The following is a 13,586-nucleotide window of genomic DNA, read 5'->3' as shown; positions in this document are numbered from 1 at the left end:
ATATTGACAAGAAAAAAATATTCACACAATTGTTGTAATTCCCTATTTAAGAGCATGTTTCTGATAAATATGAAGACCAATGAGTATCATTGGAAGACTAGTATATCGATGATATTAACACATAAGTTAATCCAACACTGAAAGTTAAAATAGATCACCACGCCGCCGCAGTCTATACTTGACGCTGGCAATCACAAATTCCCAAGTAAAAAAAAAAAAAACAATCCTTAATGAAAGTGTTCTTAGCAATAAAAAAAGTGGTGACACGGCTTGGCCTGCTGTCTCTTTAAAAACCTTCTTTTACATTAGACCAGAGGAGGATATTGCTTGGCCTGCTGTCGGACCCTTTTCTTATACTCTGCAGCATCCTGAAAAAAAGCAAGTAATGGGGAATCAAAACTTAATATATTAAGACCGGAGTCACCACAAGGAGTGTTCAGATGCTAAAGATTGGTTGGAGTGTCTCAATGACGAGTAAGGCTGCCAATATAATTTTGGCACTTTATAATACAGTAAAAGATTTTTTAAAAAAACTTCAACCTTAGTAAACCAATGGAACAGTTTCACATCTTAAAAAATGTGAACATAACATAACATCTTTGAAACTAAGTCAAAGATGGTAAAAGAAAACTTGCTAGAGTTCGAATTACATGAAGACTCGTTCATTGTTGAAAAATGTGCTATGATGATGATGATATGATTCAAATCTTTACATCATTAACAAAAGGGTCTTCCAATTTTTCATTTCCTCTTTTTTTTTTTTTTTTTTAATTCTAAGCGTGAATACCGATTACAAGCGTAAATTCTAAGGAGGCAAAAGTACCTGAATAAAGAGGTGGTAACCTTCTGTTTGTGCAGGATCAGCAGGATTTGGCTGATCCAGCAAGTCTTGGATGCCCACCAGTATTTGCTTAACTGTTATAGCTGGTCTCCATCCCTGAATAAAGTACCAACATTCTATCAGCCCTAACCCAATATGTTCGACTGAATTCAACCAAATTCCATCACTAAAGGCAACAAAAAGTACTTACACTATCCTCATTAAGAATTGATAGGCAAACAGTTCCAGAAGGGTAGACATTTGGGTGGAAGAAACCTTGTGGAAACTTGCATTTTGGAGGCTTGCTAGGGTAGTCTTCACTGAAGTGAAGTGTAAGTGGGAAATAACCTCCTTCCCAGTCAGTCTGCAAATATACACAGGTAAGAAAAATGTTTTCTAGAAAAGTAATCATTGAACAATCAAGAAAAACAACAAAAAAAAAATGATCTGCATAGTTTATCCATATATTAATATATTTAACGACTAGGAATATGAACCTTTCACAGCATTTGTCCTGCTGCTAAAATCTCCCTTTAAAATTGACGCAAAGCTACTTGCATTACGATGCATAATGTTAGAAGCTAAAAAATCATACAAAAAGCATCAAAATGCTAAATTTTGTAAATTAAATAACCAAATCCTAAAAATAAAACATTAGTTATATATTTTCATGCAACACATGAGCTCTGGGTATTTATCAATTCTAAATAAAGTAACCCCAAGTTATAGGTACCACATAAAGAGATTCCATCTGCAATACACATAAAGAGACCTCACAGCCTGCAAAGAGTAGTAATAACAGAAGGTTAAAGAACATATGCCAACCCATGAGTACATAGTCCCTTATTGCTTCTGACTCCTAATTTCCAATATATTATTATCATGGTTAAGCCTACTTTTTCTTCAATATCATTTAAGTTTCTGCGTTCAGAATTGAAATTTCATATTGGGTTGCAAACACAAATGATGAGATGAGGCCCAATACCGATTACAACCACAGTAGTTGAATCAATACATGAAGAATCATTCCACAATGACTGAGCTCGATCATAAAACAAAACATAGAGCACTAATAAAATCAAGCTTATAATTCAAGAAAGGCCTATGAATCAAGGATCGCAAAACAAAAAGAACGCCAAAAATACCCTAATCAAACAAAAAGAACTAAATGAAATTAATTTAACAGTACAGTAAACACAACAAAAACCCATTTAACAATACTCAAACACAAATTAGGTGTTCAATCATAGAACTGAATAGAACAATATAACATGTATATAATACACGAATACTTACACCAGCCTTGCCAGGAATAGTGCAATGCCACACCATCAAATTGACCATACCATCGGGCAAAGTCTCCGGCTTCGCAACGAAACCCTAAACCCCCACCCAAAAAAACACAAACAAAGAATCAAATTAGGGCAAAACAAAACGAAGATCATATGTAAGTATTGAGATCAAACAGAGAGAAAAGAGATGTACGGACATGAGGATGGTTCTTACGCCATGACTTGCGCTCCTCAGCGAGACGACCACGAGCAATACCACCCGACATGGCTTCTTCTCTTTGTTTCTCTCTCTAGTTCTTTCTCACTCTAAAAATCTCTCTCTAGCACTATAGGGAGTTTTTCGGCGACCTAAATTTATAGGAGGCGGAGGCTTTTATTCTCCGATTCCGATTCTGCCCCTAGAGGGGTGCCTTTAAGGCGGAGAAGAGAAGATGGACGGTCCAGATTTAATCTGAGGTTGGTGCGGAGCAGCTCATTGGACAAATGACATGATGTCGTTTTTATGTTTTTGGGGATTATAATATTGGCCCCTCGTAAAGTCAATGAATTTGCAAAGTCATCCTTTTTTAATTATTTCTTTGCAGAATTATTCTTTTTCTCGCGTGAGAACCACGCCACAGGAGCACTAAAGTCTACACACACACTCTCTCTCACGTGACCCAACCGACACGGCCCATGGGCCTCTCTCCCGATGTTCATTGTATTGGGCTTCGTACTCTACGTAGGCATTCTCATGGGCTTCATTTCGACTTCTCAAATGAATGGGCTCAATATTCAAAAGCAATATATTTGAGGGAATTTTTCATTCAGAAAATTATATTTTATATGGAATTTTTAATAGAATGTTTGGTTTTTTTTTCAAAAAAAAGTTAATATATGTTTTTTTTTTTAAGAATTTTCACTTTTATAGGTTTATTTTCCCATATTTTTGTATAAAAGTTAGTTCATGTCATAGTTTTACTCTTAATCAAGTTTTATTAATTTGAAAGGGTGTGTTTGTAATTTGATTATTATTTTTTTAGTTTATTTGTTTTTTAAAATTATTTTTATATTAAATTTTATATCAAGGAATGGTACTATGATAACTAACATAGCAAAAACTCATTAGCTGAAGCTTGAGTCGATCAAAAGTATCTCCACAATCGTGTCTTCAGCCAAGGCACCAAAACTCTGACAACACCTTCCATCTCTGGCAACAACTTCAAAACTCTGACGAGATCTTAAAGATATGATCAAGAACAATCAAATCAATTCTAGCAGCAAATCCGCAACCTCCAGCCAGCTTCGATCGGCAAACCTCCAGCAACAATCAGCAACCTCCGATCAGTTCTATTATAATCTGATTTTTTTTTCTAGGTCTAAATTTTTTTTTTTTAGATTTGGAACTAACTTGTAAAAAAATTAATGTTTAGGTAAATCAATTTTCATATTATTATAGATATATATATCTTCTTCTTCTTGAGTTGCAGATCAAAACTCGTTTGTTTCTTTGGATCTATACATTTTTTTTATCTTTAGGTCTACAATATGTAACTCGTTACTTTCACGTTATGTTATGTGTATATTTCTGAGTTCTTTATGGTCACCGGTTACCTTCACGTTCTGGTATGTGTATATATTTCAGGGTTTTTTTATCTATCTTCATGTATGCAGTAGATAACTGGTTACCGTAACATTCCGATATGTGTATATTTCTGGGTTCTTTATAGTAACCAGTTATCTTCACGTTCTAGCATGGATGTATATTTATGGGTTCTTTATGGTAACCGATTACCTCCACGTTCTGATATGTGTGTATATTTTTGGGTCTTAAGATCAGATCATGTATTTTTTTTCCTTCAAATTCAATGTTTCTTTTCATATTTATATAAGTAACTCATCACCTCTCGTATGGTAATTAGTTACCCCTCTTATGACAGAAGGTTACTCATTTCAGGGTAACTGGTTACCCATCCTCATACATGTTATTAACTTAGCTCTATGATTTTTTTTACATAACTGTGAAAAATCAATCAAGTAACTGGATACCTTACCCAGGCTTTAAAAAAAAACGTACAGTCTAAAAAAAAGGAAAAAATGTTATAATAAATAAAAAAAATGATGAACACAATTCATATTACAAAAAAAATATTGCAAAACAACCAAAAAAAAAATTAATATAAAAATAGTTATATAAAATTAATATAAAAAATTAAATAAACTAAAAAAATAATAATCAAATTGCAAACATATTCTTCCAAATTAATAACACTTAATTAAGAGTAAAATTATGGCATAAACCAACTTTTATACAAAAATTTGGGAAAATAACCCTACAAAAGTAAAAATTCTTAAAAAAAAAGTTATAGATTAACTTTTTTTTTTTTTTTTTAAATCATACTTTTGCAAACTCTATAAAAAATCCCATATAATTGTAATTTCCTCTATATTTAAATTGTTTGTTTGATTTGGGAAAAGAAAATAATATTTTGAGTTTCTAAATTTTCAATTGGATTGTGATTTTGTATTTGAAATAGAGGGATTTTTCTTCATATTTATGGTTTTTTAGGTGGACATTTAACTTTTCTAATTTTTTCATGGTTTTTTTTATTTGGAAGTTCATAATTATGAGATTTAAAAAATATATAAATATGTTATAGTTCTAATCATAATTAATTTTATTTGATTTTGATGGTAATTTTAGTTTTTATTTTTTTTCAATTTTTTTATTTTTTTCCTTCATTTTTAAAAAAAATTTCCAGCTTTTCTTTTCTTTTTTTTTTCCTTACTTTTTTTTTTATTTCTATTTTTCCTTTTTTTTCTTACCATTTTTTCATTTGTTTCTCTTTTTTTTTTCCTTAATCTCTTATTTTATTATTTCATCATTTTTTGTATTTATTCCGTTTTCTTTCCTTTTTTTTTTCTTTCATCATTTTTTTTATAATTTTTCAATTTTCTTGGCTCCTTTTTCCTTCCATTTTCTACTTATTATTTTCTTCTTCAATTTTCTTTTTTCTTCATTTTATTTTTATTTTTTTCACGTATAATTTATTATTAAATAATTATTTTACTATTTTATTATTGTTTATTATTGTACTTTTTTTAGCATTTTTTTTCGTATATATAGAAAAATTCAAATCAATATTTCAGTCTTTTATTTTTAAAGTAATTTTGATAGGATCATCTAAATTTGGAAATTAAAAAAAATGAGATGTGGAAACGTGAATGAGTAGTTAGTTCCCTTGATGAGAACATTCAAATCTGAAAAGAAAAAAAATATATAAAAATGTAAATGAGTAATTGGTTACCTTAGTTGGAACATCCAAATATTGAAGAAGAGAAAAATAGATATAAAAACTTGAATGGATAACCAATAACTCTGATAAGAACACCCACAATTGGAAAGAAAAAAAATATGAAAACGTGAATGAGTAACTAGTTACCCTGATGAGAACATTAAATCTGGAAGAAAAAAAAATATGATGAAAACGCGAATGGATAACTGGTTACTATAGTAGTAACATACAAATATGAAAAACAAAATGAAAACTTGAATGGGTAACGAGTAACCCTGATAGGAACATCTAATTTTGGAAATAACAAAAATAAATATGAAAACGTGAATGAGTAACTAGTTACCCTGATGAGAACATTCAATTATGAAAAGAAAAAATTCTGACATGAAAACGTGAATGGGTAACCAATTACCTGATGAGAACATTCAAAGCTTGAAAAAAAAGCATATATGAAAATGTAAAAGTAATCAGTTACTTAACCTAGATGAAGAAAAAAAATAGTCATGATCAAAGCTGGAACAAAAAAAATTGATTTGATTTTTTTTTAATATAGTGAAAAAAATAAGTACAATAATAAAAAATATGATAGTAAATAATGAAATAATTTGAGTTGAAGGCGAGGTAACTGAATAGGAGACTCTCTCCAAATAAGGTTCGACGAAAGAAGGAGGAGAAAAAAAACGTTACAGAGAAGAGATGAAAACTAAAAATGTATTTGTGTTTTTTTGTAGCAATGTATTTACTATTTTGAATTGTAACATTAAATTACGAAAAAAGAGATGAAATAATATAAAAATAATAAAATAGATTAAGTTCCCTTTTTAAAATGCTAAACTAATATTGTATAATAAAACTGACATAAAAATAATCAAATAAAAAACACTAAAATGACTCAAATAACTGCCTAATTTAAATAAACTCAATTAAGAGTAAATTTATGGTATAAACCAACTATAAATTTGAAAAATATTTATAAAAAAAAAGCCATAAAATAAGTTTTATGGAAGAAAAAAAACCATATTTTTGTAAACTTGTTAAAAAGACCATAAAATATGTAATTTCCTGAATAAATGTAGGTTTCATTTGCTTTAGTCTAAAACTTGATAAGACGAACAACAATATGGGTCATGTGGCAACTTCTAATTAGTCAGCAGCTTGTAAAAGTTACAAACAAATTTGAAGGGAGATACCTTGGTTGACGATAGTCTTTCAAATAGGTTGTCCAAAATTTTCGACGTCTTTATGATGTGGTCCTTTATATTTTAAGTATTAAAAAATATAAAACTGTATTTAGATTGTGAAATTGTTTATAGGGTTTTAGTTATGTAATTCTATTTTGAGAAGGAAAAAAATTGTAATCAAGCCATTAATTTCTATAACTAGTGGCAATGAAATTCTTCTTATTTATTTATTTTACAAAATTTTAAGATTTTAAATTAAAATTTTTGAATTTTTTACACTATGTTGCATAAAAAAAGTTTAGAAGTGTACATATAATATATAGAACTATACTAATTTTATCCATAAAAAAATACTTCTTTTGTTTAATTCATCAAAACTCAAGAACTTGATTATCACAAATATTTTTTCAATGATAAGTGTCATAGAGTAATAAACCTTATGTGGTGTTTGTACTAAAAACACTTGTTTTTCTATTGAGTAATGATACACACTCAAACCTTACAATAATTTTTATACTTATTGACATGATATATATTTTGTAACATAATGAGTTTCACTTTAAACAAATATTATAAGAAAGTATAGAAATTAGTATTACTTTAAACAAATATAATTAGTAAGTATACAAATTAGTATAACTTCTCACAGAATAGAGATTAGAGAGTATGTATCATTACTCCTTTATATTAAAGGAGCCTAGTCATCATTTAATACAAAATATGATTGTATAAAATCTTTATATTAAAGTAGCATAATCATTATATAATATAAATAATAAATAATGTTTTTGCCCTTCGAACTATAACTATTATATGATTGTGCTCCGTGAATGATTTGCGATATTAAAAATTTCATTCGAACTATACACGTTACTAAAATATGAGATTTATGTTAGATTTTGTTATAGGTGGCTAACGAATTTATAATATGACATTTTGTTTGTTGATGTGACACTGTCTTATGTAGAATAATTAGCCCAAAACTTTAATCACTGTCAAATTTTTCCATTTTTATTAAGACTATTTTTTTTTTAAGAAAACCTCATTGTTTTCTTAAAAATAATAATAATTATATCCTTAAAAATAAAAAAAATCATTTTAAAATATTAAGAAAATAAACAATACTAAAAGTTTCAAATTAATTAAATACTCAAATATTAAAAAATCTAATTAATAACAAATAACTTTTTGTTTTACTTTTTCATTTCTTTTACAATATAACATAAAAATATCTTTAAATAAAAATTAAAAATAAATCATAAAACAAAGTTTGTTCCCCTTCGTCCTCCTTCTCTTAATTTTTTTTATTTTATTTAAGTCATTCGTCCTCATCTTTAATTAAATGTTTTTTCTTTGTTTTAGTATTTATTTTAAAATTTCATTATAAAATAGATTTATTTTATATTGTAAAAGAAAAAAAAAGGTAAAATTAAACAGAGTTATTTTTTTATTAATTAAATTTATAATTTTTAAGGATTTAATTATTACTTTTACAAGAAAAAATTAATTTTTTTAATAAAATGAGTATTATTTGGTAGCAGTCAAAGTTTGGGGGGTGAAATTACTAATTATTCTACACATGGCAGTGCCACATCAACAGACAAAATGTCATATCATCATTCTGTTAGCCACCTAGGACGAAATCTAACAGAAATATCATATTTCAGTAACATGCATAGTTTGAGGGAATTTTTAACATCACGAATCATTCGGGAGGCACGATCATATAGTGGTCCTAGTTCAGGAAGCAAAAATGTAATTTATTCTAATATAAAATATATGACATTAAAAATGGAATTTTTTTTTAGTGATATTAAGAATTTGTAAATATTTATATAATTAATTGTAAAATAACATTAAAAATTATCTATTTTCATCCCCTTACTTTAAATTATAATATATTCAATTTAAAATTTGCATCACTTATACTATAGTTTAGTTTAACTAGAAAAATAAATATTATATAAATTGACATATCTAATTAACACGTATTTTTTCATAAAATATATATTGAAGATAAAACTATACATTTTTTATTGAAATATGTAGCTACCAGAATTGAGGAAGAAAATTAGGGGATATGATCTTATTGACTTGTTGGTAATTTTGAATTATTGATTTTATAATATTATGCCTTTTTCTTTGTACACTAAAAGTATAAATAGGTCATCTAATAAACTATCATTCTTTAAAAATTTGTGTATTAGGAGATCACAATTTGTAATATTATATTAAATGATTTTAAACTTAAGGTTGAACCAACCACATTTCTTATTAATCAATGGTCTAAAATGGGCAATAAATGAACACAATATTAATGTGGTAGAAACTAGTTTGAAGATCATTAAGATAAGCCTTCAACCAAAATTATTTCATATTTAGTAAATTTTGTCTATGGTAGGGGCTAGAAAAAGAGGTCCATCGGTGCACCTCTTTCATGTTCTCCTACGGTAAATAATTTTTGACATGATTTTTTTAGGGAAATTTTAATATGTATGCTTGATAAAAGTTATAATTACAAAAAAATACTAGGCATATTAAAATTTACAAAATAATGCTAATTTTTTGCACATTACCCAAAATGCCCTTTTCACTTCTTCCTCATTCTCATTTCTCTCTTCTCTCTTCTCTCTTCTCTCTTCTCTCTTCCCTCTCTCTCTCTCTTATTTCACTCTCTCTCACCTCACAACACCACCACCACACTAAATATTATATTTCGAACAGATTTTGACATGATTTTTAGGTTTTTTTTGCGATTTTTTTTCAGATCTGAAACTCTGAAATCTGCAAAAAATCGACATTGCTCGATGGTGGTTCGATGGTGCTCGATGCCAGCTCGATGAGACCTTCAAAATCATGGTTTTTCATGAAAAAATGACTTTGCTCGATGGTGGTTCGATAGTAGTTCGATAGTGGCTCGATGGTGCTCGATGCCAGCTCGATGAGACCTTCAAAATCATGATTTTTCATGAAAAAATGACTTAGCTCGATGGTGGTTCGATGGTAGCTCGATAGTGGTTCGATAGTGCTCGATGGTGCTCAATGCAATTCTTGTAAGAGACATAATTTTTCACTCGGGTGTCCGTTTGGGGTGATTTTTTTTTTAATTTTGGGTATTTTTTCAAGATCTACACGTTTGACATGTTAATATGCACATTTGGGAAGTGTAACACTTGTAAAAAATAGAAAAGTGCAAACATACCTCATGTTTAAGACATTTTTTGGTATATTTTTAAGTTTTAAACTTCCCAAATGTGCATATTAACATGTCAAACGTGTAGATCTTAAAAAAATACCCAAAATCAAAAAAAAAATCACCCCAAACGGACACCCGAGTGAAAAATTATGTCTCTTACAAAAATTGCATTGAGCACCATCGAGCCATTATCGAGCTACCATCGAACCACCATCGAGCTAAGTCATTTTTTCATGAAAATCTTGATCTTGAAGGCCCCAGCGAATGGTGGCTCGATGCCAGCTCGATGAGACCTTCAAAATCATGATTTTTCATGAAAAAATGACTTAGCTCGATGATGATTCGATGGTAGCTCGATAGTGGTTCGATAGTGCTCGATGGTGCTCGATGCAATTCTTGTAAGAGACATAATTTTTCACTCGGGTGTCCGTTTGGGGTGATTTTTTTTTTGATTTTGGGTATTTTTTCAAGATCTACACGTTTGACATGTTAATATGCACATTTGAGAAGTTTAAAACTTAAAAATATACTAAAAGATGTCTTAAACATGAGGTATGTTTGCACTTTTCTATTTTTTACAAGTGTTACACTTCCCAAATGTGCATATTAACATGTCAAACGTGTAGATCTTGAAAAAATACCCAAAATAAAAAAAAAAATCACCCCAAACGGACACCCGAGTGAAAAATTATGTCTCTTACAAGAATTGCATTGAGCACCATCGAGCACTATCGAACCACTATCGAGCTACCATCGAACCACCATCGAGCTAAGTCATTTTTTCATGAAAAATCATGATTTTGAAGGTCTCATCGAGCTGGCATCGAGCACCATCGAGCCACTATCGAACTACTATCGAACCACCATCGAGCAAAGTCATTTTTTCATGAAAAATCATGATTTTGAAGGTCTCATCGAGCTGGCATCGAGCACCATCGAACCACCATCGAGCAATGTCGATTTTTTGCAGATTTCAGAGTTTCAGATCTGAAAAAAATCGCAAAAAAAATCCAAAAATCATGTCCAAATCTGTTCGAAATATAATATTTAGTGTGGTGGTGGTGTTGTGAGGTGAGAGAGAGTGAAATAAGAGAGAGAGAGAGAGGGAAGAGAGAAGAGAGAAGAGAGAAGAGAGAAGAGAGAAATGAGAATGAGGAAGAAGTGAAAATGGCATTTTGGGTAATGTGCAAAAAATTAGCATTATTTTGTAAATTTTAATATGCCTAGTATTTTTTTGTAATTATAACTCTTATCAAGCATACATATTAAAATTTCCCTTTTTTTATGACCATGTATATTGTAATTATTTTGAACATTCTGTAAATTTTTAGAAAATTATGAATAATTTATAGTATCGAAAACTAGATTTAAATAGGTTGTATTCCACGAGTGTAAAAAAAAAATAGTCACACGTGCAACGACTTGTTTGAACTTTATTTTCAGCCCTGTAAACTATTCAGAATTTATCGAAAATTTACAGAATGTTATAAATAACTAGAATAAGCACGATAATTAAAAAAAATCACACCGAAAATTATTCACAGTAAGAAAACACAAAAGAGACGCACGGGTGCACTTCCTTTTTAGCCACTAGCTAAGAAAGATCCTAAAATTTTACCCATAAGTGAAAAAATTGAAGTGATAGTTGATCAGTTCCATGCAAGGCCAATTTTGTCGTTTTTAATAAAAGTAGTTGGATGTTGGATATGAACAACATTAAAACTTATCATAATAATTATTGCCAACTGAGAGTGAGACCCACTAACCTAATTATTATTAATCCTAATTAGCTTAGTGCCTTTTGGATTATTAATGTGATGATATATATATATATATATGGACCAATAATGTCTTAGTCAAAAGGTTTATGCTTTTATGGATTAATCACTACTACCATGTTTTTTATGTCTATAGCCAAGTGCACTTAACATCTTTCAAAACACTTGTTGTGCCGTTTTTAAAAAAACAAGAAGACATTTGTTGTGACTTAAAAAATTCAACCTTGGTTGATTGAAATGAACTTGCTTGTAAACAAAGAACTCTTTGAAATACCCAAGTGATTGTGACTTAGAGTTCGATTATCAATATCTTTACAATTGTTTTATTTTTTTGGAATAATTAGCATTTTTCCCACTTTATGACCCTATCTAATCGCGATTCTTAAAATATACGTTATGTTAAAAATTCTTCCTGAACTTTTCCATTTGCAAAAAAATAGTCCTTCTGTTTGCTTCCATTCCATTTTTTCGGTTAAACTCTTATGTGGCATTGCCACTTCAATCTGGTGTGTAGAAATTTTGTATTTTTGACCACTGAACTTTGATTACTATAAAATATTGCCTATTTTATTGAAGAAAATAATTTAAAACTAAAAAAAAAAAATCTATTTTTTGATTAATTCTTATAAAGATAATTCAAATATTAATTGAAATCTTAAAATATTAAATAAAAGTCATCTAGACTCTAATAAAATCTTTCAAATTCACTCTAGATTAAAAAAAAAACCAAATATCTATCAAATATGAGTGAAATAAAAAATCAAATATCAATTTAAAATTCACTCTAGATATTAAAAAAATCAAATATGAATGAAATAAATAAATAAACTTATTTAATTCAATAGACTCATATTAGAAACCTATTTATTTTTGCTATAAAGAAGATTCCTTCATGCTGGATTTTGAGTTGCACGGCTCCAATCGTTTTATTTTCTTATATTTTTATTTTATTTTGTTTTTTAAAAAAGAAAGAAGATACGTATAACGTGATTTTAATTTGAATGTATATTTAGTTTGATATTTAGGATATAATTTCATTTAACTTTGGATTTTTATAAATTAAATTATTATAAATTTGAACTAATACTATGAATTTTTTTTTCAAGATTTAACGTTTTTCTTTTTAATGTTACTGTGTTTAATTTTATTTTGATTTTGATTTTTTTTAAATTATTAGGATTGATTTAATTTTTAAATAATTAATACAAAAAAGTAGATTTTTTTAATTTTTTAATTAATTTTTCTAATAAAAAGGGGCACGATTTGGTAATGGTCAAAGTTCGGGGGACAAAAATACTAATTTATCTAAATTTATAATGCCACACCAGCGTTTAAACAGCAAAATGGAATGGAACCTAACTGAAGAACTAGGTTTCTATAAATGATATATTCCAGGAGAAGTTTTTAACAGGCCGTATATTTTAGAAGACATGATCTAGTAGTGTCATAAGTTCAGGGAGCAAAAATACTAATTATTTCTTTTTTATATTAAGATTTAAAATTGAGTAAACAACTCTTGATAAGTCAAGAAAGTTGATCAAAATGAAAACTTGAAAAAGTTACTCTTGCATTTACTAATTTAGAAGCGTTTTCTATGTTCGTCACCCTTGATTGATTTTTTTAGTCGAATAATAATGTTTCAATTCAATTCATGTCTAATCAATAAATCGATCGATATAATATCATGTAAATAATGTAATATTAATTAATTAATTATATATTAATTAAGACACTAAATTAAACCAAAAAAATTATGTTTAAAAGCACAAAAACAAGAGGGAATATAACTTTCCCCTAAAAAAAAAGATGACATATAACTATAGGCATAAAATCTAACAAAAGCACAATAACAAAATAACATATAACTATAGGCTTTATCTAACAAAAGCACAATGACATAATGACACATAACTATGGCTCTCTTTGTTTTGTCCCTAAAAAAAAATACACATAAATGAATCCATAAACTTAGTAGCTATGCCTATCTTTTGCTAACTTTCTCAACAACAAAACAATAGGGTTAAGAGTAAGGCCCTACCTCATC

At 28.6% G+C, this 13,586-nt stretch overlaps 1 protein-coding gene across 1 annotated transcript; it reads right to left on the bottom strand.

The window, feature by feature from the left end:
• Positions 1 to 20: 20 nt before the first annotated feature.
• Positions 21 to 2,600, bottom strand: LOC133812858 (SUMO-conjugating enzyme SCE1). The gene is made up of 5 exons (XM_062246684.1): positions 2,310 to 2,600; positions 2,117 to 2,200; positions 1,032 to 1,184; positions 824 to 937; positions 21 to 368 (listed from the first exon to the last, which is right to left on the bottom strand). Exons 1-5 carry the CDS (start codon positions 2,376 to 2,378, stop codon positions 306 to 308), a joined length of 483 nt encoding a protein of 160 aa, XP_062102668.1. The 5' UTR covers positions 2,379 to 2,600; the 3' UTR covers positions 21 to 305.
• Positions 2,601 to 13,586: the final 10,986 nt, after the last annotated feature.

Source organism: Humulus lupulus, chromosome 1, assembly GCF_963169125.1.
Source record: "Humulus lupulus chromosome 1, drHumLupu1.1, whole genome shotgun sequence".
In the NCBI taxonomy this organism is placed as follows: Eukaryota; Viridiplantae; Streptophyta; class Magnoliopsida; order Rosales; family Cannabaceae; genus Humulus; species Humulus lupulus.
Note: the sequence above shows the minus strand (reverse complement) of the source record. Positions and strands in the feature narration are given on the sequence as shown.

Excerpts from the sequence above, each read along its gene's own strand:
- LOC133812858 (XM_062246684.1), bottom strand. The coding sequence starts at position 2,378 with ATGTCGGGTGGTATTGCTCGTGGTCGTCTCGCTGAGGAGCGCAAGTCA. Across the intron at positions 1,185-2,116 it reads CTATTCCTGGCAAGGCTGGT|ACTGACTGGGAAGGAGGTTA; the intron begins GTAAGTATTCGT and ends GTATATTTGCAG. Across the intron at positions 369-823 it reads GTTACCACCTCTTTATTCAG|GATGCTGCAGAGTATAAGAA; the intron begins GTACTTTTGCCT and ends GCTTTTTTTCAG.